This window comes from Chelon labrosus (genome assembly GCF_963514085.1).
Source record: "Chelon labrosus genome assembly, chromosome: 4".
Classification (NCBI taxonomy): domain Eukaryota; kingdom Metazoa; phylum Chordata; class Actinopteri; order Mugiliformes; family Mugilidae; genus Chelon; species Chelon labrosus.
The window spans coordinates 16,470,364-16,493,317 of NC_140340.1; the positions used below are offsets into that span (position 1 = coordinate 16,470,364).

General features: G+C 40.4%; 3 protein-coding genes across 3 annotated transcripts; all 3 read left to right on the top strand.

The window, feature by feature from the left end:
• Nucleotides 1-327: 327 nt before the first annotated feature.
• Nucleotides 328-3,260, top strand: bloc1s1 (biogenesis of lysosomal organelles complex-1, subunit 1). The gene is made up of 4 exons (XM_084543799.1): nucleotides 328-608; nucleotides 727-799; nucleotides 1,749-1,881; nucleotides 2,611-3,260. The coding sequence occupies exons 1-4, from the start codon at nucleotides 548-550 to the stop codon at nucleotides 2,719-2,721; spliced, it is 378 nt and encodes a 125-aa protein (XP_084399925.1). The 5' UTR covers nucleotides 328-547; the 3' UTR covers nucleotides 2,722-3,260.
• A 2,105-nt stretch (nucleotides 3,261-5,365) lies between these two features.
• On the top strand, nucleotides 5,366-7,400 carry rdh5 (retinol dehydrogenase 5 (11-cis/9-cis); the record flags this gene model as incomplete). The annotated part of the gene is made up of 5 exons (XM_084543649.1): nucleotides 5,366-5,397; nucleotides 5,509-5,831; nucleotides 5,933-6,191; nucleotides 6,803-6,966; nucleotides 7,180-7,400. 5 exons carry the CDS (start codon nucleotides 5,366-5,368, stop codon nucleotides 7,398-7,400), a joined length of 999 nt encoding a protein of 332 aa, XP_084399775.1.
• A 2,049-nt stretch (nucleotides 7,401-9,449) lies between these two features.
• Nucleotides 9,450-22,512, top strand: gls2b (glutaminase 2b (liver, mitochondrial)). Its single transcript, XM_084542437.1, has 18 exons — nucleotides 9,450-9,889; nucleotides 10,301-10,400; nucleotides 10,499-10,620; nucleotides 13,029-13,158; nucleotides 13,377-13,456; nucleotides 14,051-14,214; nucleotides 14,549-14,607; nucleotides 15,707-15,739; nucleotides 15,854-15,912; nucleotides 16,074-16,140; nucleotides 16,628-16,678; nucleotides 16,792-16,968; nucleotides 17,055-17,186; nucleotides 18,505-18,597; nucleotides 18,677-18,738; nucleotides 19,733-19,809; nucleotides 21,524-21,587; nucleotides 21,783-22,512. Exons 1-18 carry the CDS (start codon nucleotides 9,720-9,722, stop codon nucleotides 21,937-21,939), a joined length of 1,797 nt encoding a protein of 598 aa, XP_084398563.1. The 5' UTR covers nucleotides 9,450-9,719; the 3' UTR covers nucleotides 21,940-22,512.
• The last annotated feature ends 442 nt before the right edge of the window (nucleotides 22,513-22,954 follow it).

Here is a 22,954-nt window from a genome sequence, read left to right on the forward strand (position 1 = left end):
TCTTCGGTCACTTGTCTGTCACCAGACTGTACTGCATATACATCATTTCAGGGCATGTTTACTATCTAATTACGTGACATATTTTAACATTTTTGTTTCCTTGTATTTATATAGATTTGGAATATTTCTAAAAAAAATAATAATCACTGCAGTAGCAACAGTAGCCTACGGATTACTTTATTTATGAACACTTTTATTTTGAAGGCTAGACGGTACGTCAGTGAAGCTGACGTCATCATGAAACAAATTTTCCACAAGTGAATAAAAAAATGTTCTTGAATCGTGTATTGATGTGGAGTATGTTAGCTGGTCAAGCATATGTTCTTTGTATTGATTAATAAAAATAATTATTACATTCTTGTTGATAATAATGGCACCATATTTGGACACGCCCACATCTCGAGCTCGGTCGGTTTGGTCTCGTGACAACCGCTATCATCGTCGCTAGCAAGCTAGCTACATGGACGTCTGATAGGTGACATTTTAATCAGTTAAATGAGGAGGGATTTAATATTCTCAAATTATACACAAAGATTACTCAAGAAAGATGTTGTCTCGTCTACTGAAGGAACACCAGGCGAAGCAAACCGAGAGGAAGGAGCTTCAGGGTGGGCGAAAGTCTTCAGCTGGCTAGCTATGATGCTAACTGATGCTAAAAATAAAGCTCTATTTCACTTTGGAGTAGTACCGATTTTTTACCTGTGTTTATGTTATTTTCCTGCACAGAAAGACGCAGGCGTGAAGCTATCTCTGCAGCCACCTGTCTGACAGAAGCCCTGGTAGATCACCTAAATGTTGGGTAAGATGGAGATGTGGATTATTATGCTTTATAGTTTTAAAGGTGGTAATTGTGATGGTTACAACTGATCTATTGGCTATTAAGTATGTCCCAGAGAAACATAAATTGTTTTCAGCTTTGTACATTTTATGTCTTCTTTCCAGGTATTTGCTACCTCAATATAAATCAATATTTGTATTAGCAAAACTGTAAATCGCCTGTAAAAGCCTACACAGGTACCTTTAATCATGATATCAGAGTGATATAAACGATCATGTTCATTATGTCGATTGTTTTTTAGATTCTAGGCGTTGTCAACAGAAATGTTAAAAAGTAATAATACCAGAATACAATATACTGTCTTCTAATTGTTTGAAATCTCCAATCAGTAGTTTAAAACCTATAGGTATTTCATTTAAAATAACAATAAATAGAATAAATGAATAAATAAATCTATGGTGACTTAACTCTACTGAAAATCTAATTAAATAGTTTTTATTCCATTGCAGCAGATGAGTAATCTACTCCTGCTTTTGATACATATATTCCTTGAAGGTGATTAGGATACATGGACGCTCATTGCCTGTATGTAACAATCAAGCTTCTTCCCCGGGTTTCCCTCCTAATGCCACTCTCAGAGCCTCTACAGTAAAGGAATAAATTCCTGGTAGGATAGAATTTGCTTGTTGTGTAATACGGCCGCAAATAGTGCGCTGGGATTGTTAAACCGTTTCGAAAGACGTGATAAAACTGAGACAAGCAGCTTAAAGAGACTGCAATGCAATGACCATTATTGTATTGTTCCTTTATGGAAAAGATTATGACCAAAATCCGCCTAGTTTGAATCTCACTGTATGTTTTCAGTGTAAATGGAGAAATTAATGACACGGTGACTTTATAGTTTATAACTGTATGTTTTCCTGTATAAAAACTGCTGTTCAGCTCATTGTTGTGTCCTGTTTCCTCAAAGAGTCGCACAGGCATATGTGAACCAGCGTAAGCTTGACCATGAGGTGAAGACTCTTCAGGTGCAGGCGAGCCAGTTCTCCAAGCAAACTGCTCAGTGGATCAGTATGGTGGAGGGTTTCAATCAAGCCTTAAAGGTAGGACACACTGAATCAGGAAGGAGGTTGTAACTGCTTACATTATCTTATAAGCCTGTGCATTTATCTGTCAGATCACCTGATGGGGTGCCTCTGCTTATATAATAAATTAATAGATTCACTAATGGGTCTCAGTGTTATACGCTTTGGCTTGGATGTTGGACATATTCCTAGTGGGTTCATTGCTTCATGGACTCACACATTGTACTGATTAGCATGGTTCAATATTTATATAAAGGAGATTAGGTAATGCAGATGTAACTACAAAATAGTAAGAATATCACAACAAAATTTACATTGCAAACAGTTATTGGATCCAAACTTTTAGTGGAAATTACCATATCAGGTTTACTACAAGCAGATTAGTTGTATTCACAGCCTCCTTCACACAGCCTTTAGATCTAAGTCACAACTTAGATGACAAAAAAAACACTTAAAAAATATTAAAATAATTAACTTGTGGCTGATGTGCTGTTTTTTCACAAAAAAAAAATTAGAAACGCACACATTACTCTACTATATTATTATACTTTGTCATTGGACATCACCAAATGAAGCTTGCATGAACCGTCTTAAACAGGGATTTAATATGTTCTCAGAAACTAAAAAAAAAAAAAAAAAGCCAGTCAAAAACACATTCCTGAGTGGATGGGGGAGGGGACTTTTAAATTTTGAGCTGCTCCTGGTTGGTATATGTACATTTTGTTTGCTCTGCTCTCTTCTGAACAGGAAATTGGAGATGTGGAGAACTGGGCCCGCAGTATTGAGATGGACATGAGGACGATCGCCACAGCTCTGGAGTACGTACACAAGGGTCAGCTTCAGTCCGCTTGCTCATAAACTTTATGGGGCTTGAGGAACCTTTGGAGCTGAAACTAAATGAACTGGAAGGAAAGAGAAATCTGCTCCGGTCCATCCCTCTTAGCTAATGTGCAGCGCAACAATGTCAGCGACTACTTTGCTCGCCTGCACTCCCTCGTGCGTGGACTGCTGTTCAGATAAGCCTTGATAGGGTGTCGCACTCGACGGCTAAATACAGATGTGTGTCATTGCTTAAGTTCTTGTGTTAGCAGCAGTACTGGGGTAAGAACACAGTGATGCTGAAGATGCTCAACAATTTAAAGGTCATCAATCGCTGAACTGGGGAAAATAAATTAGTGTGGATTTGTGAAGCTGTCGCATGTAATGACTTGGTTTAAGGGGCCATTAGACCTGTGTCCTTGTGCGTTGTCTTTCCTTAAAAGATGTTCTTTGCAGCACCTGATACCTGAATTATGTATGTATGTGTCAATGCATTACATGTCTATGCACTGTACTGTTTTTGTTAGACAGCTTTCAGTTTTCTTTGGACATTATTTTTAATAAAGTTTCAAAAAATACACTGGTGTTTTTTTCTTAAAAAACAAGTTATGTTAGATTAACAACTGTTACATAAAAATACATCTTAGACAAGGGCGGAGGGGAAAAAAATCGTATGGAGTGCCTCATTTGATAAAGAGAATATTGAACAGGCTTCTTAATGAAGGATTTTTTATTTTTTTTTTTTTATTCAGGATGTTCCCACAGTAGATGTCAGTAATGTGCAGGTAAAAATTAAATGTTAATTACACAGTGGTAGCAGAACTGTGAGAGCTCAGGCTGCATTGAGATGCGCTATCAAATAAGGAGTTTTGGAATTGGGAAATATTTCTAGTTGCAATAGACTTCTGGCTCAAAGATTGTATTTTGATCAGTGGATTAATCATGCTTGTTACAAAAGCAGAAAGCTTTAAATGGTCTTAAAATTTATGGACAAAGTTTTGCAACAAAACCCCTTCTAAACTACTGAATACAGCGACTGGATGAATATTTGCTCAGCCACGGTGATTGGACAAGTGTTGGAATGTGTGACGTGAGCGAAAGTTATGTCACGACCACATGCACTGACTCACATAATTACAAGCCATGCTTCAGTTACACTTGATTTTTAATAAAAAGTCTTCATCTAGGCCACTTTAACAGAACACTTTAACATCACTTTAACATGAAATGAAGGCAAGTTTATAGTTTCTAATTTTTATTGAGTGAAACAAGTCACATTATCCCCAAAAGCATTATATTAAAACATGAGTGGGCCACAGCAGTATAGTGAAATGGTCAGTTCTTGTTTTCTGTCAGTATCTCTACTATTTGAGCTGACTAGTCTCAAGAACTGCATCAACAAAAACGTGCCTGTACTTACGTTTGTAAGGGTACACATCGGCCTCGACGTGAGGGATTATCATAACTTTGTATTAATACTCTTAAAACATAAAGTCCCCGATGCCCGTATCACCTGAGAGCTTTGGAAACTCATTTGCAATCTTTTTCTTGTCCACCACCTAAAAGAATTGAACGTAATATGAAAGTAGAACGTTATTTAGTTCACTGTATAAAAAAATTATTTTCTTTCTCACCACTTTTTTTATTTCTTGAATACATAAACCAAGTGGTTACGGATTTGGGATTACCAATAGCGGACTTGTCTTAAGGGATAAACCAATAAACCACAGGGATAAAGCTTCTCACTGACCAGCCTCTCCGAGCGGAGGCAGAAGAATATCCAGAAAGAGAAAGGGAAGAGGACGGATAACTTGTAGAGGTCCATCACTTCTGAAAGAGAGTAAAAGGTAGGATGACATTGTTTTATATTGGTGTTTCTCTCACCACTCAGTTAACGCCCAACTTCTTATCTTTCTAGTCTGATTTATTCTCTGTGCTGATTAAGATCTTTAATATTGATAATCAGCGTTATTTCCTATGGAGTCAGTCACAGTTGAATTCAATCAAAGAAACAATCATTTTAAATATGCACAAAAACAGCTTACAACAAAGAGTCGCTGAGGTTACATCTCAGTTACGTCCTATCAAATTTTATTCAGTTGATAGAAATATTTAAAGAGTTCTGGGACATTTCTCAGGATATATTTACCAAGAAAGCTAAATATAACTGGAAATTTTAAATTGATTAACAATTTAACTGAATGTTTTATTTAATTACCTTGTGCCGAATTGAACAGTGTTATTCTGCTGACATAAGAATATTTTAGAAAACCCACAAATGTATTTTTTTGTAATAAGCTTGAAAACTAATTGGTTTTCGTCAATGAGCAGCCTAAGCAGCTCCGTCACGGGTATTAAAATTGTGCCTCGACAACAATAACCCCCCCCCCCCTCGCCTGCTTTGGTCTCACTCAATCACAAATGCCTTTCTTTCTTCCCTAAGAGTATTATCTAAAGATTTCTCATGTGCCCGATGGAACCAAAGCACTTCTGTATTACAAGCACTGAATTTACAGTACTAAGGCCCTTCAGTTGTAAAAGACATAGACCAGAAACTGACATCTGAGAAAATCAATGAATTAACCCTTATTTTTATCAGTGTATTTCTTCTTTTCATTGTACTCTTAACAATGTTTTCAGTCCTCCAGGTGACCAATAACCCAATCCTAGTCCTGAAGGCAACATGGATATACAGGCTGTCTACGACCTCTTAGGGTAAGCAATATCAGTGCTGCACTGCATCCTAGACATTAATTTGGCAGCTGTAGCTTAACCTTTGTGCCTCAGAGGTCAAGTCAGGTCTTCTGATTTTCTCCTCCCTTTTAGTGAAAATGCTTGGACGTACGTCCCCGCCACCTTCGTGGTGTTGTGGGTCATCGTGTGGCTGTACAGAGACAGCCAGGAGATCGAGGGCATCGCAGAGAAGTACGTGTTCGTGACCGGCTGTGACAGCGGGTTTGGAAACCTGCTGTGCAAGAAGCTCGACCGCAAAGGCTTCCACGTGCTGGCTGGCTGTCTCACGGAAAAGGGGGCTGACGATCTGAAAAGGGTGGCAGGGCCTAACCTGAGGACCGTCCTGCTTGATGTGACCAGCCAGGACAGCATCCAAAAGGCCATGGAGTGGACCAAGAAGGAGGTTGGCGATAAGGGTGAGAGATGGTTCACACAGTCAAATACAGGAAGTTTAGTTAATTAGATCTCACAAGGATTCTTAATATGTCCTTCCTTTCATCACTCATTGTCTTTATAGGACTTTGGGGTATTGTGAACAATGCTGGGCGCTCATTACCCATGGGTCCTTCAGAGTGGATGAAAGTGGAGGATTTCCACAGCACCCTGAAAGTAAACATGAATGGAGTGATTGCCATGACGATGACCTTCCTGCCGCTCATCAAGCAGGCCCGTGGCCGTATTGTAAATGTAGCATCGGTGCTGGGTAGGGTGGCTGCAAACGGTGGCGGATACTGCATCTCCAAGTTTGCAGTGGAGTCTTTCTCCGACTGCCTCAGGTAACGCACACTCATCAAATCATATAAGAAACGTCTCATATGAAGCAATGCGTATAGAGCTGAAGAACATCTCTGCTGGACACTGTTAGTCTTTGTTAGACCTTTAATAAGATTTGAAAGACCTGCAGCCGGTCGAGCCAGAGTACAATGGTGTGCACTGAGGGAATAAAACACATTCCATCAAACAAATTTCTCTAACTTGGCCTCAGCATGTGAGCTGACAAATATTGTCTTTGAAACTAAGGAAGACTATATCTCTACTCTTCTGTGTTTTCACTTATTCACCATTCAAAATGTTGAAGCCAAAGACTGCAGCTTGTCTCACCAACCTAAGTACTAATTAGTACTAATTATATTGCCAAATTGAAATATGAAGTGCCAAAACCAAAAAGTTTTTATCAACAGTTTCTAATTCAACTTTAAAAGCACGTGTATGTGATTTATTAGCCATTAATACAGCCCTTAGCTATAAGGTATAAATCCCGTAGAGGGTGACATGTGAGAAAGAGGCCGTCAGTTTTATGTGAAATTTTGTAGTTGTAAAATTCTGCGGCTGATCTGAAATACATGTACTGTGCTGCGCTCCTGTATTATGACATTTCTGTCTTCAGGAGAGACATTCACTACTTTGGGATCAACGTGTGCATCATTGAACCGGGATTCTTCAAGACCGCAGTGACGAGCCTCGACCCCATCGAGAGGGAGCTGCATCGCTTGTGGAACCAGCTCAGCCCTGAAGTCCAGGCCAGCTATGGAGACAAGTACCTTGATAAGTGTGAGTACAGTAGGGTGTCATTTCAGTGGACTGAATCCAAAGCTATCAAGGTATTGTAGGTCAACTATTTAAACACTTCATGCCAAAATATGTAAAGCACTTCTGTTTCTTGAATTTCTTCTTGAAAAATTCCCCAAATTGTTTCAGAAAAGGCAGACAAAGAAAGATAACTCACAAAATGTGTTCACAGCCATGTGTGATTCTCCTTCACAGACATTAAGGTCCAGCGTTTGATCATGAATGCTGTGTGCGACTCTGACCTCTCCAAGGTGACTAACTGCATGGAGCACGCTCTGACTTCCGCCCACCCACGCACCCGCTACAGCGCCGGCTGGGATGCCAAGCTTATCTGGATCCCCCTCTCTTACATGCCTTCCTGCGTAGTCGATATTGGACTGAAGCTGGTGCTGCCACGTCCTTCAAAGAGCGTGTAAGATGTGATGATGGCTTTGAAGAATTGTCTTCAAAGTTATCAGCCTTTTTCATGTCATTTTGATGCAGAGCAGGGGCTGACCATGAAAATCATTTTTTTCCTTTTGAAACACCCATATTCCTTATCTTCTTTGGCCTTGCAATGATTTGACGTTGCTCTTATTATATTTATACGTGCGTGACCTGCCATGGAAAAACATTATTTCCCTCGGAACCGTCTGCTTGACACTAGACGATATGAAGAAAAATTATTAGTAAAATCTACTGTATACTGCGTATTATTTTGTTTGTTAACACTATGCTGTGCCTTTTAACACTGTTATTTATGTTGCTTGGTATGGATGTTAACCATCAAAGGCTAAATTAAAAGATTGTACTATCAAGATACAGTGTTTCTCAGAATAGTCATGTGCTTATTGTCGGCATAAATAAAAGAAATGTTTGGAAGTTTTCCCTTAAAATAATCTTCACTCTGAGTTACAGTCATGCACAAAAACAAAATGGTGGTCTCTAAGTGTCTTCTTGAATGCAAACAAAGTAAACATGTATGGAAAATTGTATAGGGTATGTCAGTGATTTTCATGTATTAATTAATTGCTGTAAGGCAGTTTGAAACCTTTCCAAAGTGTTTTTGTGTATTTTAAATGTGATCTAACAAACATTAAGACCTTTGTGTAGCTCCTGAAAGTCGATATTTAAAATAATAATAATAATAATAAAAAAAAAAAATAGCACCAGAGAGAAGCACTGTAACAGCCTGGGGTTACTGCTAATCTCACACAGAGACACATGCTGACTCATCTGAACCACTAGCAGCATTAGGCTCAATATGCGTCACGCCGATCAGCCACAACATTAAAACCACTGACAGGTAAAGTAATTGACATTGACCATCTTGTGACAATCCAGTGTTCTGCTGGGAAACATTTGGACCTGGCATTCATGTGGATGTTACTTAGACATGTACCACCCACCTAGACTAGACCAGGCACCCCATAGCAATGACACTCCTTGATGGCAGCAGCCATCCCCAGCAGGATGCAGCCAGACACAGGCACACACACAAAAAACGGTTTAGGAACAACTACAAAAACATGAAAAACAGCACAAGGTGTTGACCTGGCCTCCAGATTCACTAGATCCCAAACTGATCAAGTATCTGTGGGACGCACTGAAACAAGTCTGATCCACAGAGGCCCCTCCCCTCAACCCATAGGACCCAAAGGCCCCCACTAACAACAACCTGTTACCAGACACCACAGGACACCCTCAGAAGACCCATGTCCACTCTCTGATGAGTCACAACTGTTTTGGAGGCACAAGGGAGACCTACACAATATTAGGCAGGTGGTCATAATGTTGTGCCTGATAAAACTTTTCATAAGATTTTTTAATCACAATTATGCATTATTCTATAAATAATAATTAGTGTGTGTCACTGGAAAAACGGTGTGAGGTACTCAGCAACAAGCTCATTCATTTAAGTTAACTTACACGTACATGTTTTTATAAAGCTTTTTGTTGCTGTGTTCATTTGAGCTATCAGCTCAGTAAGTTATCAGTTATCGGTTTGACGGGATGTACTGAACAGGTTCAGCTGACGGTGACCATAATAATGAGGCGCATGTTGGGTGAACATGTGTTGTCATTACACAAGAGGGCAAAGGCTCTCTCAGACCAAAATATCCCCTAAGAGTTAGCGCCGGGGCGAGAGGTGTGGTGTGGAGGTTTCATTACAGCCAAGTAAAATAGTTTGCTGTGATCCAGCGTGTTCAAAATTAAATCCTTTCTCATGGCACATCAGCGTTTTCCAAAATAAGCTTCTGGCTGTTCACTGGCTTCTGTATCTATCAGTCCAGTAACACACCCACACATGTGGAAGCCTGTCTGTTATTTATTATATGGACCTCTGTTGCGTTCAGACGCTCCTCGTAAAATTCTACTCTCTCTATTAAATCACTTTTTTTTCCGTTTCTTCGTTAGTTTTACAGCTTCTGACAGACTTGATATATTTAAATATACATAATTTATGAATATGGGGCATGGATATTTCATATGAAGTTGAACATTTTTAGACGAGCGCAGCGATTTGCATAAAAGCGCTAAATGCCAGGAACATGTGCCACGGTGGCTGAAGGTCCAGCATTTCCGACGACGCCTGAAGGCAGCAAAACTTTAGCCTGACACATGCAAAGTCAGTGACCTCGCGGGAGCCGCTTCCACACGTCTCAAAGAGAGACCACCGAAGCGACGTTATCCGCTGTCTTCCTGTGCCAGGCAAACTAGCAAGAGTGGGTCTGAGGCTGTCGTTCGTCGCAGCCATGCACTGCCTGAGAGCACTGCGTCTGACAAACTCCGCACAGCTGATCGTGAAATACACAGACGCCACGAAGAAGGTTTTCATCATCCAGCCGGCATGTTGCCTGGCCACGAAATCAACAAGTGCGTTCCAGCGACGGGCTACACACTCGGATCCTTTACATCTCAAAACGTAAGTGTCTCTGTGCGTCTGTCAACACCTCCCTGCTGCTGGTGTGGGTTCACTTTACGCCAAACTAAGTGCCCCTATATAAAGATTGACAGTTGTTCTGTGTAATATGAACGCAGGGTAAATGGTCACCCAATAGAAGTGTGTCAGTTATAAATGACGCCTTCATCAAATAGAGTTTTTAAAGCAACATATCAGTGTGGAGCTCCCAGGGACCAGCAGGTGCACCTGTCATAAACATCTAAACAACACAAACCATGTGCATCTCTGCCATTTTTGTTGTTTCTTGGTTCAGTTTGCAGTACTCCAGTAATTAGTTTAAAAGTTTAAAAACAAACAAACCTGTATTTTATTTTGTAAGTGAATAGTGAAACTGCTTTTCTCAGTTCAACAATTTACTCTTCACTCCACCAGGAATGTGTCCTCAAAGCCCCCCAGCTCTGGAGTGGAAAACATGCTTTTCTACACCATCACAGACGGAAAGGAGCAAGTCCCCATCTCACACTTCATCTCAGTAAGCATCCTCCGTATGTAGTCAGCCCGCTGTTCACGGTACCTGGATAGATTTGGCTGAGGCAGCAGGTAAGGTTGGGCCTGATTTCTTGTCCGCAGTCGCTGAAGAAAACCGGCCTCCACCCGTCGGACCCTCGTCTGAAGGACTGCATGGAGAAGCTCCGGGGAGCCGTGAAGGAATCTGTCGGCGAGGTGATGATGGACAGGGATCTTTTCCACAGGTGAGACGGCAGCAGGTGGTTCCTCAAGGCAGCTTTATTTGTGTATAACCCCTCGCAGGCACGGAGGCAATTCAAAGCTCGTAGGAATACATACTGCTGCTGCAATTCACTGTGACCAGATCAAGTGCTATGACATGTCATAGTGACCTTTGAATAAAAATGCTTGAAGGGTATATTCACTGCTTCGCTTTCAGGGTTCTGGTGTTGTGCATTGCTCTCTGTAAGGCAAAAAGAGCCATCATTAATGTGATTAGACGACCATGAAGAGTTGTAGGAAGCTAAACGACCTTTGGCTTCCTACAACAACAATTGTTATTATCCATATCTAGATCTGTTTGCTGATTATATATACATACTCTATATATAATCATAATATAGCTACGGTTGGTTGGTTAATTACGGCCCACAGACTTTGTCTTGAACTGTTTCAGTGAGAGCTTTTGTCTTTTATATATTACAAGAAATTATAAGAAATACACCATCAAGGTATGTTCAGTAAATTAACCTATAAAGTGCTTTTCTACTTTAATGCACAAAGCACTTTATTGCCTCTCACTTGTTAATAAAGGAGCAACAAGGGATCAGACCCCCAACTCTTCAGTTAGTGGTCGATCCACTCTGAGTCACTGCTGCCTCCGTCTGTGTAATTATAATTATAAATATGCAAAACTCAAGTGCTGCCGAGTTTCAGTGTGTTAGGGTGATTTGCCGCCAGACTTCAGGGGAACACTCTACACGTGTAATTAGCTACCCCAGGGCTGCAGAAATTATACACCTCTGTTTGGTCTGTATACAAGGTATTGTGTGGTGTTTTTACTGTATACTGCGGCAATAGCTTGAGAGCCAGGCATGTTTGAAATTTAAAAGTCACCACTTAAATATCACTTTGCACTCCAGATATCGACGTGTTGTGCTTTTATTTCTCACGCTTCTTTGACAGACTCATCAAATATACATACATTCACGGGAGTAAAAAATGTTACGCTCTGAATAACTGTTGGGAAACTATAATGAGCAACAGCACCCAAGGACTGTGGATTCTGTGTCGCAGTTGACTGGGGTATTATATAACAATGTATTTTCAGGCAATTATCGCTGCCTGTTTCTGGGCGTTGCACTCCTCTGTTTTGTTTTCCATTCTCCACCAGGCACGAGGCAGGTGCAGACATGAGGCCGAACTATTCTTAGTCCAACATTCCAACAACAATCCAATTTAATGCAGGATTTGTTGTTGCGTAATTGTGTCTGTCTGCAGTCCAAATACATCACTTTTATGTTTTCGCTGAAACTGTGTCTTTAATATATTTGTTTGGTTCTATGGTAATTTTTCGGACGCTTTTATTAAATTCCATAAAATAGTAGAAGCAGAAAAAAAGTCTATAATTCTACAATATAATAGGAAAAGTAATCATATATAACAACATTAAAACCACCGGCAGAAGTAAATAACATTGACCATCTTATGACAATACAATGTTCTGCTGGGAAACTAGACATGTACCACCCATCTAGACCAGACCAGGCACTCCCACCCCATAGCAATGACATCCCTTGATGGCAGCAGCCATCCCCAGCAGGATGCAGCCTGATACAGGCACACACATAAAAACGATTTAGGAACAACTAAAAAAAAAACAAAAAAACATGAAAAACTGCACAAGGTGTTGACCTGGCCTCCAAATTCCCTATATCTCAAACTGATCAAGTATTTGTGGGATGCACTGGATCCACAGAGGACCCTCCCCTCAACCCATTGGACCCAAAGCCCCCCAGTAACAACATTCTGTTGCCAGACACCACAGGACACCCTCAGAAGGCCCATGTCCATTCTCTGTCACAACTGTTTTGGAGGCACAAGGGAGACCTACACAATATTAGGAAGGTGGTCATAATGTTATGCCTGATAATATTATATGACCGAACCGGATATTTTGGTTTTACAGACACTATTAAATGAATTCACCTGAGTAATGTAATTTTTTATTAGATTAATTTATTGGACTTGAAGTCAAGCTGTTATTAACTTTTACAAAATACCAAAGAGTCTCATTAACACATGATGTAAGAATAACAATGTCTCATAGTATTCCCCATGGATTAATGCCAAAACTTGACTTTCGTAAAAGCTACCATGTGCATAAAAAGTTGTAAATTGTGGTAATATCTTCTTTTTTTTTAACATTGATCATCCACATCCACAAGGTGTTAAAGTCACTGTTAGATAGCTTGTGTCAGCTTTACTTACCATCATGTTGATCAAAGTAAAAGCCTTTCGTTCAGGCTCATGGCTGGCAGCTCCTGTTATCCCCTCACGCCGGGGTGCTGCACGCAAACACACACGTGCTAAAACCTTTTGATTTTCAGTCATTGCTCCTGAGTGACTCTGCTCCGGGTTGTTTCTCCTTCAGATGTGTCGGCGGTAACGTTGTCCTTCTGATCCAGGCCTTCAGAAAGAAGTTCATCATCCCCGAGTTTGATGTGTTTGCACGAAAGATAAACAAAATCTACAAAACCGTCGAAAACCAAAGTAATGGGAAGGTAAAGGTTCAGCCTCTTTGTTCTTTATTGTATCAGATTTACAGATGTAGAGTCCCGTTTCATAAAATATGTTATATTTTGTATATGATTCCCTGTATTTGTGTAGATGCAACAAATTTAACACTAGATCAGTATTTAGTCAAGAAATGAGAAATCTCATTCAATTTCCCGTCATGCATGGTTTAACTTGTACTTTCTCTTGTGTATTGTGGCTCCAGGTTGCAGACTACATCCCTCAGCTGGCCAAGTTTAACCCAGAATTGTGGGGTGTATCGCTGTGTACAGTTGATGGCCAGAGGTAGGAAGTACAGATTTGTGCTTTGCATTTGTTTCACCACAGGCGTCCCCCCTGTCACTGCTTTCAATCATACGCACGTAATTTTCCCTGACAGATGAGAATTTCCCGTTGAATTATAAACATTAAAATTCCAATTTTTCAGGTTTAAGTCTTGCTTTCTTTCTGAGCTCGATCTGATTTGACGGATAGTTGGGAAGAGGGTGTGATACGTTCAAAAACCTCAGTGCTGCAGATGAACTGAGCTTGCGTCAGCTACTTTTTTCAAAATCAAGACCTCTCCGAGCTGATTAATGAATATTCTGTTTCCAGCTCCACCTGTAGCTGTTTCTGAGGCTTTCAATCAGGCGGCGCTCAGTGTGTGAACACCGCATTTGCAACAGAGTCAGAAAAGCAGGTCAAATCCGAACGACAAAGCTATAAATAGTTATCTCTGTCCCTCATTTGAACTACTGAAACAGATATCCTGCCAGGTGTCAATGTCAAATGTCAATCTGTTGAATGTTCAGTGATTTTCCATATTCTGTGTTATTTAAAGGTCTATTCTATCTTTTTTTCCCTCTCTCTCTCTCTCTCTCTCTCTCTCTCTCTCTCCAGACACTCAGTTGGTGACACTAAACAGCCGTTTTGCCTGCAGTCGTGCGTAAAGCCCCTGCAATATGCCATCGCTGTCCATGAGGCAGGGACAGAGATGGTCCACCGCTATGTTGGCATGGAGCCCAGTGGACTCAAGTTTAACATGCTCTCACTTGATGATGAAGGTGTGAACGGCTTCATGTTTTTGACGTGAAGCAATCAAGAAACGTCAGAGACCTTGCATAACTGTGACCAAAACTCTCTTCCATCTCTTCGAGTTGCTGCAGGGCTCAGCACGTTCCTCCCCTCAGAGGGCGATTAAATATTAATGCATGCTGTAGCGCAGAAAAGATTAGTCCATCAACGGAAAACGAATCAGCAACTATTTCAATAATTCCACAGTCATTTCAGTTAAGAATCGACAATGATTAATTGATTGCCTGAAGATGCGCCGCGCCATCATTTAGTTCAGAACTCCTCGACGGCTTTGCGCCTTATCTTGTTGTCCTTTCTGCCCAGATAAGCCGCACAACCCCATGGTGAATGCCGGAGCCATAGTGATCAGCTCTCTTATCAAGGTAAACAGAATTGGTGTGTGACAGCTGAGTCAGCACGTGCAGTGAGCCGATGTCTTTTTACTAAAAGTCAACAGCAGGGAAAGGTTTGCAAGACTGTTAATTGGACCTTGGAGTCACACGAGTGGAGGAATGGGTTGTACGAAAGTGTTAATTGGATTCTTTCATATCTAATAATTATATACAGTGGTGTGAAAAAGTGTTGCCTCCCTTCCTGATTTTGTATTTTTTTGCATGTTTGCCACTCTTAAATGTTTCAGCTCAAACTAATTTAAATATTAGTCAAAGATAACACAAGTAAACACAAAATGGAGTTTTTAAATGAAAAACAAACAAAATCCGTTTGCAATAACCTGCAATGAGTCTTTTACAGCGCTGTGGAGGAATTTTGGCCCAGTCATCTCTGCAGAATTGTTCATGCCACAGCATCTCAACGGGATTCAGGTCGGGACTTTGACTAGGCCACTCCAAAGTCTTCATTTTGTTTTTCTCCAGCCATTCAGAGGTGGACTTGCTGATGTGTTTTGGGTCATTGTCCTGCTGCAGAACCCAAGTTCACTTCAGCTTGAGGTCACGAAAAGATGGCCGGACATTCTCCTTCAGGATTTTTTGGTAGATGGCAGCATCCATTGTTCCATTTATCACAGCAAGTCCTCCAGGTCCTGAATCAGCAAAACAGTCCCAGACCATCACAGTACCACCACCATATTCTACTGTTGGTATGATGTTCTCTTTCTGAAATGCGGTGTTACTTTTACACCAGATGTGATGGGACACACACCTTCCAAAACGTTCAACTCTGCATTTTGTGTCTACTTGTGTTATCTTTGTCTTATATTTACATTTGTTTGATGATCTGAAACATTTAGGTGTGATAAACATGCAACCTATTTTACTGACTGATTTAATAAAGGAAACCAGATCGATAAAGAAAGATTTTCACACTTTCACAATTCCCTGAACTCTTCCTGATCTCTGCCAATCTCTCATTTGTTTTTTCACACCGCGTAATTAGTAGCAGATCACGAGGAGTGTGGAATGAATGTGGTTATTACAGTCAGCACATTTTTATACAACCATACCATTCTTGCTTTGTTTTCAGCCTCGCACAAATAAGGCAGAGAAGTTCGACTATGTAAGTAGTGTGCCTCAGATCTTCTTCCCTGTTGAGACTGTGAACATAAAATTGCGGCACGATTATCTCGTTGGTCACAAAGTGTGGAGGAAACTGTGTCTTTTGTTTCCTTAGGTCATGGAGTTTGTTAAAAAGATGGCCGGCCAAGAATACGTAGGGTTTAGCAACGCCACGTGAGTGTCTCGTGTGATAAATAATCTGGAGCGCGTCATCTTTATATAATTGTTTTATATATATAAGTTGGAAGAGTAACTGTGTTAGGAAAATTGCATGTCCACTGCCCTACTGCATTATTAATGTTAGGTTATTGACCTCTTCTGCTTCTCGGTCTCAGGTTCCAGTCTGAAAAGGAAACGGGCGACAGAAATTTTGCCATTGGATACTACATGAAAGAGAAGAAGGTCAGCAGCTATAGAACATTTTGAACAATGTTAAAAGGATTAGAGATCTTTCTAGTTTTCGCCGCAGCAGTTTGAGATTCAGCTAAACGTTTTTTGTCAGTACGTGTACAGTACATAGATAGAAAGACAGATGGATGGATGGATAGATGGATAGATAGATAGATAGATAGACAGACAGACAGATATATTTGGCAAAGAAAACTACACAATCCTCATATTAGAGATTCTAAAACTGACTTTTCTTTTTTTGCTCAGTTAAAATTATCTATATAGTAATTTTTCATTTTACAAATAAATTCATGGATTAGTTCGGCCATAAACGACATGTACACTAACCACTAAGTACGAATTAATGTTTTTTAGATTTTCAGATAATCAACGTTTCCATCATGATCACACAGCCAGAATGCCTTTCAGCTCAGTTTAAAATCTCCTGCATGCTTCACTATTAATCAAATACTCATGACGATCATATTTCTTTCAACAGTGTTTTCCTCCGGGAGCAGATATGATCGATGCCCTGGACTTCTACTTCCAGGTAAACAGCTGTGGTGTCATTAAACAGCTCTTTCTTGATGCCTAATGATTAGCCATGATCACTAGAGCGCTTCCAGTGGTTTGAGTAATTGACTGACCCTCTGTTGTTCTCAGCTCTGCTCCATCGAGGTGACCTGTGAGTCCGGGAGTATCATGGCTGCCACTCTGGCCAACGGAGGGATCTGTCCAATCACAGGCGAGCTTGTCCTGAGCGCCGAGGCGGTGCGAAACACCTTGAGCCTCATGCACTCGTGTGGCATGTATGACTTCTCTGGCCAGATGGCTTTTCACGTGAGTGACATTAGTGTGTAATAGCATCACTACGCCATCTCTCTTACACAACACAAGTAATCTGTTTGCCTCAAACCAACTCCCAGGTGGGTCTGCCTGCAAAATCAGGGGTGTCTGGTGCCATACTTCTGGTGATCCCCAACGTCATGGGAGTGATGTGTTGGTCTCCCCCACTGGACAGAGTTGGAAACAGCGTCCGGGGAATTCACTTCTGTCAGGCAAGGCATCAACTCGTTCCGAGGGCTTACGTTGTTGTTCTCTGCTACAGTGACTTTATTGATACTGTCAAGAGTTCACACCTGAGTCTGAAATTATTCAATTCATATATTGTAGTATCGGTACTTTGACAGTTCTGTTAAAGTTAATGAACTATGGACAGAAACTATTAATATACACCGATCAGCCACAACATTAAAACCACTGACAGAAGAAGTGAATAACTTCTTCTGTCAGAATCTTGTGACAATACAGTGTTCTGCTGGGAAGTGGATGTTACTTAGACATGTACTACCCACCTACCCCCATGGCAATGACACTCCTTGATGGCAGCAGTCATCCCCTGCAGGATGCAGGCACACACACAAGATGGGTTTATGAACAACTCAAAAAACTGTTGCCAGACACCACAGGACACCCTCAGAAGGCCCATGTCCATTCTCTGATGAGTCACAACTGTTTTGGAGACAAAAGGGAGACCTACACAATGTTAGGAAGGTGGTCATAATATTATGTCTGATCGGTTTACTCAAGATGTGCAATCTGAAGCTGCCTTAATGATTGCTACAGCAAAGTTATTCGGTGTCTTTACATTATCAGTCACCTATAATCTAGCAGCGTACTGTTTTACAACCCAGTGACTCCAGAGCTGTCTCTTTCTTTTAAAACATCAGCTGTTAGACTATTTATATCTCATGTGTGATAGTTGACTGAGCACATATAGAGTGAGCCTCTGTCTTTGTAGTCAAAGCCAACAACAGAGCTTTCGCAAACATGTTGATTGTATTGATTTATATCTCATAATTATGTTTTTGGGAAAATAAAAAGAATAACTGGTTGTGGAATTAGTGTGGCTGTACGTGAAACACTCCTAGAAGTGCTTGTTCTTCAAAGGTTATTAGACTATTTTTGTGAAACTCTTCTCATCATGTGTAGTTACAACTTGTCATGTTTAGACCCTTCAGGTAGAATCTGTGATGCTGATTTTTTTGACAGGTTCTGGGGGTTATGTCATAATGCAGCACAATTGTAGAAAGCTGCTGGTATAACTTCAAAACCTGTTAATGTTTGAAATATTTTTAAGAAATCTTATTGGCCACTTTTCTGTGGTAATTTAAGGTCAATAGGAAATATTTTTCTGCTTTGTGAAACATTTCCTGACCTCTACCTTTATGACCCCGGTATATCTTTCCCCCTCCTCTACAGCTGATAATACAATGTTAAATCATGCAATCAGCGACACACACTGTGCATCTGCTTTTTTCTTTTTCTTTTTTCACACTGTGTAATCAGTAGTAAATCATAAGCGTCATCTTGCAGGAGCTCGTGTCCCTCTTCAATTTCCACAATTATGACAACCTGAGGCACTTTGTTAAGAAGCAGGACCCTCGCAGGCTGGACGGGGATGACAGGGTGAGTCTCTTTCCTTCAGTCTGTTCTGTCAAGTGAGCGTTGAGCCTCCTTCTTAATGTTTACTTTAATGTGTTTGCAGAACAAGTCAGTCTTCAACTTGATGTTCGCCGCCTACAGTGGTGACGTGTCGGCCCTGAGAAGGTAGATTACCAGAAGATCTGATGGATAAAATAAAACCGTTCAGAATTTATACACCAGGGATGTGGAATAGAGAAACAAAATATGTGAAATATTTTGTGAGAAAACAGTAGAGTGTACTGAACATCTACAAATGCTTCTTGGCAAAGATTTTATATTAGTTTGAAGTTTACAGTTAACATCATTAACCCTCATCAAACCATTAAATGTTTTTTCATGTTTAGTACAGAAGTGGATGTTAGCTTTTATTTAATAAGTAGCATGGGAAGAGAAACAGGGAATGAAATACAGCAAAGGTTCCCAGCTGTAGTAATGTAGATCAAATTGGAGCAAGCTTTATCCAGTATATGTTTTAGTATGTGTCCAGCTGTTCTATAAGCACATAGACTGATCAGGCATAACATTACGACCACCTTCCTAATATTGTGTAGGTCTCCTTTGTGTCTCCAAAACAGTTGTGACTCATCAGAGAACGGACATGGTCCTTCTGATGGTGTCCTGTGTTGTCTGGCAACAGAATGTTGTTAGTGGGGGCCTTAGGGTCCTATGAGTTGAGAGGAGGGGCCTCTGTAGATCATCCCACAGATACTTGATCAGTTTGGGATCTAGTGAATTTGGAGGCCAGGTCAACACCTTGTGCAGATTTACATATTTTTTGAGTTGCTCCTAAACTGTTTGTGTGTGTATGCCTGTGTCAGGCTGCATCCTGCTGGGGATGGCTGCCGCCATCAAGGAGTGTCATTGCTTTGGGGTGGGGGGGTCCCTGGTCTGGTCTAGATGGGTGGGACATGTCGAAGTAACATCCACACAAATGTCAGGTTCAAAAGTTTCCCAGCAGAACATTGTATTGTCACAAGATGGTCAATGTTATTTACTTCTCCTGTCAGTGGTTTTAATGTTGTGGCTGACCGGTGTATTGTGTTTTGTTTTGTTATTTGCATGGAAAATATAAGTATTTGCGAATTGTTGGTGAAATTATTTTCTTTTGATGCCACAGATTTGCACTCTCATCCATGGACATGGATCGCAAAGACTACGATTCTCGAACAGCACTTCATATCGCTGCAGCAGAGGGTGAGCTCCACCGGTCCAAACTAAATGCTGTCCCATATTTTCTGCAAGCCTCAAATACAAACAGCATGTCAATGTAGCACTCGGTTCCCTGTGAATGACAACTATTTGTCTTTGACAAAGTTCTGGTATCAGAACGAATGGCACAATGGTCAAAACACATTTGCATTCCCAAGACAAGTTAGGAGTGATCAACAGCTTCAACACAAGCACAACCATACAAGACGAGTGCTGCAGGTGCTATAGTCTTTTAACCGCAGTACTATCAAATCTCAGTCCTGGCTGATTTTGACGGTTACTTACAGCAAATGTGGTTTAACACTACAGGTCACAGATTTCTGGGGGCAACAAAACATTGTCATGTGAATAGAGAAGTCAGGCAATTATCAGCTTTTTTGCATTGTTCTATGAGCAACCATGATCTTGGCTGCCCACGACATGAAAGTCAACTCATGTTTTGCCAGTTTAATGCTTTTAATGTGAAGCTGTAGCAGCAGAAGTTGTTTGATTTGCATTCGCAGTAATCTCATATTCTGATGACCATTTGGCATTTATTTGTTTCATAGAGATTACGTTACTGCAGACACCCAGTTCATAATAATGCAAACATAAAAATAATGCAAGACTTTCCTCAGTGGGCCATAATGTAGGCTCAGTCACCATTGTCATTGTGTTACTTCATTCTGGGTCATTTACGATGAATGAAAATCTTTTGTCACTGTGTAAAATATGCAAAAAAAATATGAAAGTAGTTTAAAAACCATGGGCAGTAATGTATCTTCATTTTATCCGTCATCTTACTGACATACAATGTTGCTGCCGCACAACACTGGGCTTTAAGTAATCCTTAATTTTGATTTTGACCCAGGTAACTCAGGTTAGGGCTGAACTAAGCTAGTCACAGAGCTACTTGCTGTAGCTTTAAGATGGCAACATGTGCAAAGTTACAGATTTTAGCTCCAAAATAGTTCACTTTTAATGAGGACTGTTTGACATAGCAGCTTTTTCACACACCAACAGACTATCAAAGAGTAAGTTCATCTTGCATGTTGACAATTATATGTGTTTCTTCATGCACACCTTGTTTATCATTTAGTTAATCAGTCATTGAATGGAAAAAAACATTTTATTTATTTTTTTAAATCCCGATGTGCCATCTGGAAAGAAAGATTTTCTGTTCAACTGTGACTGACTGAAAGATCCTCAAGCTTGTTAAATAGTTTGTCCTGGCGCTGACAGCTGTAATTAAAAAATGTGTGTCGTCATTCATCATGTCATCATAAATCCTTACAGAGGACCATATGGTGGATTATTTGTCTTGTGTTGCGATCCATGACTCCCAGCTCGGCTTTAATGCTCCACTGCCGTGACTTCAGCAAAAAGAGCCTTGCAAGCAGCTTATTAGTTTACAAGATAAAAAATGGGAGTAACTTTTTTTTCTTCCAAATGAAAGCTTTGCTCTCCTTAATGTGATTCTGAGCTGAAATGCAACTGGAGGAAATAATCATACATCTGTTTCTGTCTCCCTCTCTCTCATGAAGTTTGTTTATTTAGCAGCTTTCCCTCCCACTGCCTACAGTTTATCACTCTATTAGATAAACTTGTAAATCATGAACACCTTTCTCGACTGGGGTGGTATGATCTCAAGCGGTTTGTCTGACATAATTTATTTGGCTTTGATAGCAAACCAATCCATGTTTTTTCTTTTTATTCTCAGGTCATATAGATGTAGTGAAGTTCCTCACTGAAACCTGCAAAGTTAACCCATTTGTAGCAGACAGGTGAGACAAACTTCTTTGAATCCTTTATCCTGTATTTCATCATAACAGAATATTTCAACCCCTGCTACCATTGTGTTGGTAACAGTTTTTAAATATCAGGTTATGTATGAGATTTTTTTCTTGAGTAGGTACATGTGCACTGCCTAAAATTGTCTCCCCCAGTCTGACAAAATACTCTCTCTTCATCGTGTACAGGTGGGGGAACCTGCCAGTCGACGACGCCATGCAGTTTGGACACGAGGAGGTGGTGAAGATGCTGAAAGATTACCAGCAGGACTACAAGAGCCAAGAAACGCAGAGCGGCGGAGCTGAGCACCCCCCGAAGCTGGACACCATCGAGGGCATGGTGTGATGCCCCCGAACAGAGTCCTGAAACTGTAAGATGTCAGGGCATTTGTGCAAACTGTCGAGTTTACACATATGAAGGTCTTTCTGCCATACGGACCAGGGTACGACAAAGCACACTGCTGCAAAAATAAAGAACAGTGACAAGGGAAATAAAGATGCAAACAGAATATAAAGCAGGGAAGAATATATCATTTAAACAAAAGCAGAAGTATAATAACTGAATAAAGGTATAAAATATAACATTTGCAGGGTTATGAAGACAGTTTCAGACAAATTTTCAAATAAACATTACATTAATGGCCTGTTCACAGTGTTCATGATCTGTAAGATCATTTTATGTGTATATGGAGTCACATATTTTCTTATTCTATTTGTGCCTTAAATAATTAAAACAATCCGGTATGTTTGGAGCCTCTTTGGCATTTATTGCATGAGATATATTTTTCAGCTGTAAATAATCGCACTCATGGAGTGTCATAGTATTTATACATGTTTGAACCACATAAATGAGGAATTCCAAAAAGGCAATTTATGTGTAATGTTTTGAATTAATCAATTAAACATCCTTTATCTGCCACCTATAGTTTGAGTCTCTTTTGATTCCATTAGGTCGAATTGAACCCTTGAATTTATTATTAAATATGAGGCGGCCTCCCCAAAAATCCCATAAAAAGGAGGAATGTGTGATGAAGGGGCGGCAGGAGAGATGCTCAGTACTGAAAATGTTGAAGTTGTGTTTTAGTTATATTTTTTAGGAAACAGACTGTTTCATCAGCTGCAGATATCCTGTAATAACTAATGTACGATGTGAGGGCCAGCTCATCTTAGCAGACTTCTGTTTTTCTTAGCAACACTTTATTTAAAAATGCATAGTTAATCAGTAATGACCTCTTCACTGATCTGGCTCATGGAGCTGATAAAGTGTCTGATGAGGGCATATACACACTCTACTGGTTGCAGCATCAGCTTCAGTTTATTATGAATCCACCAGATGGCACTGTGTACCCATCAAACCCACA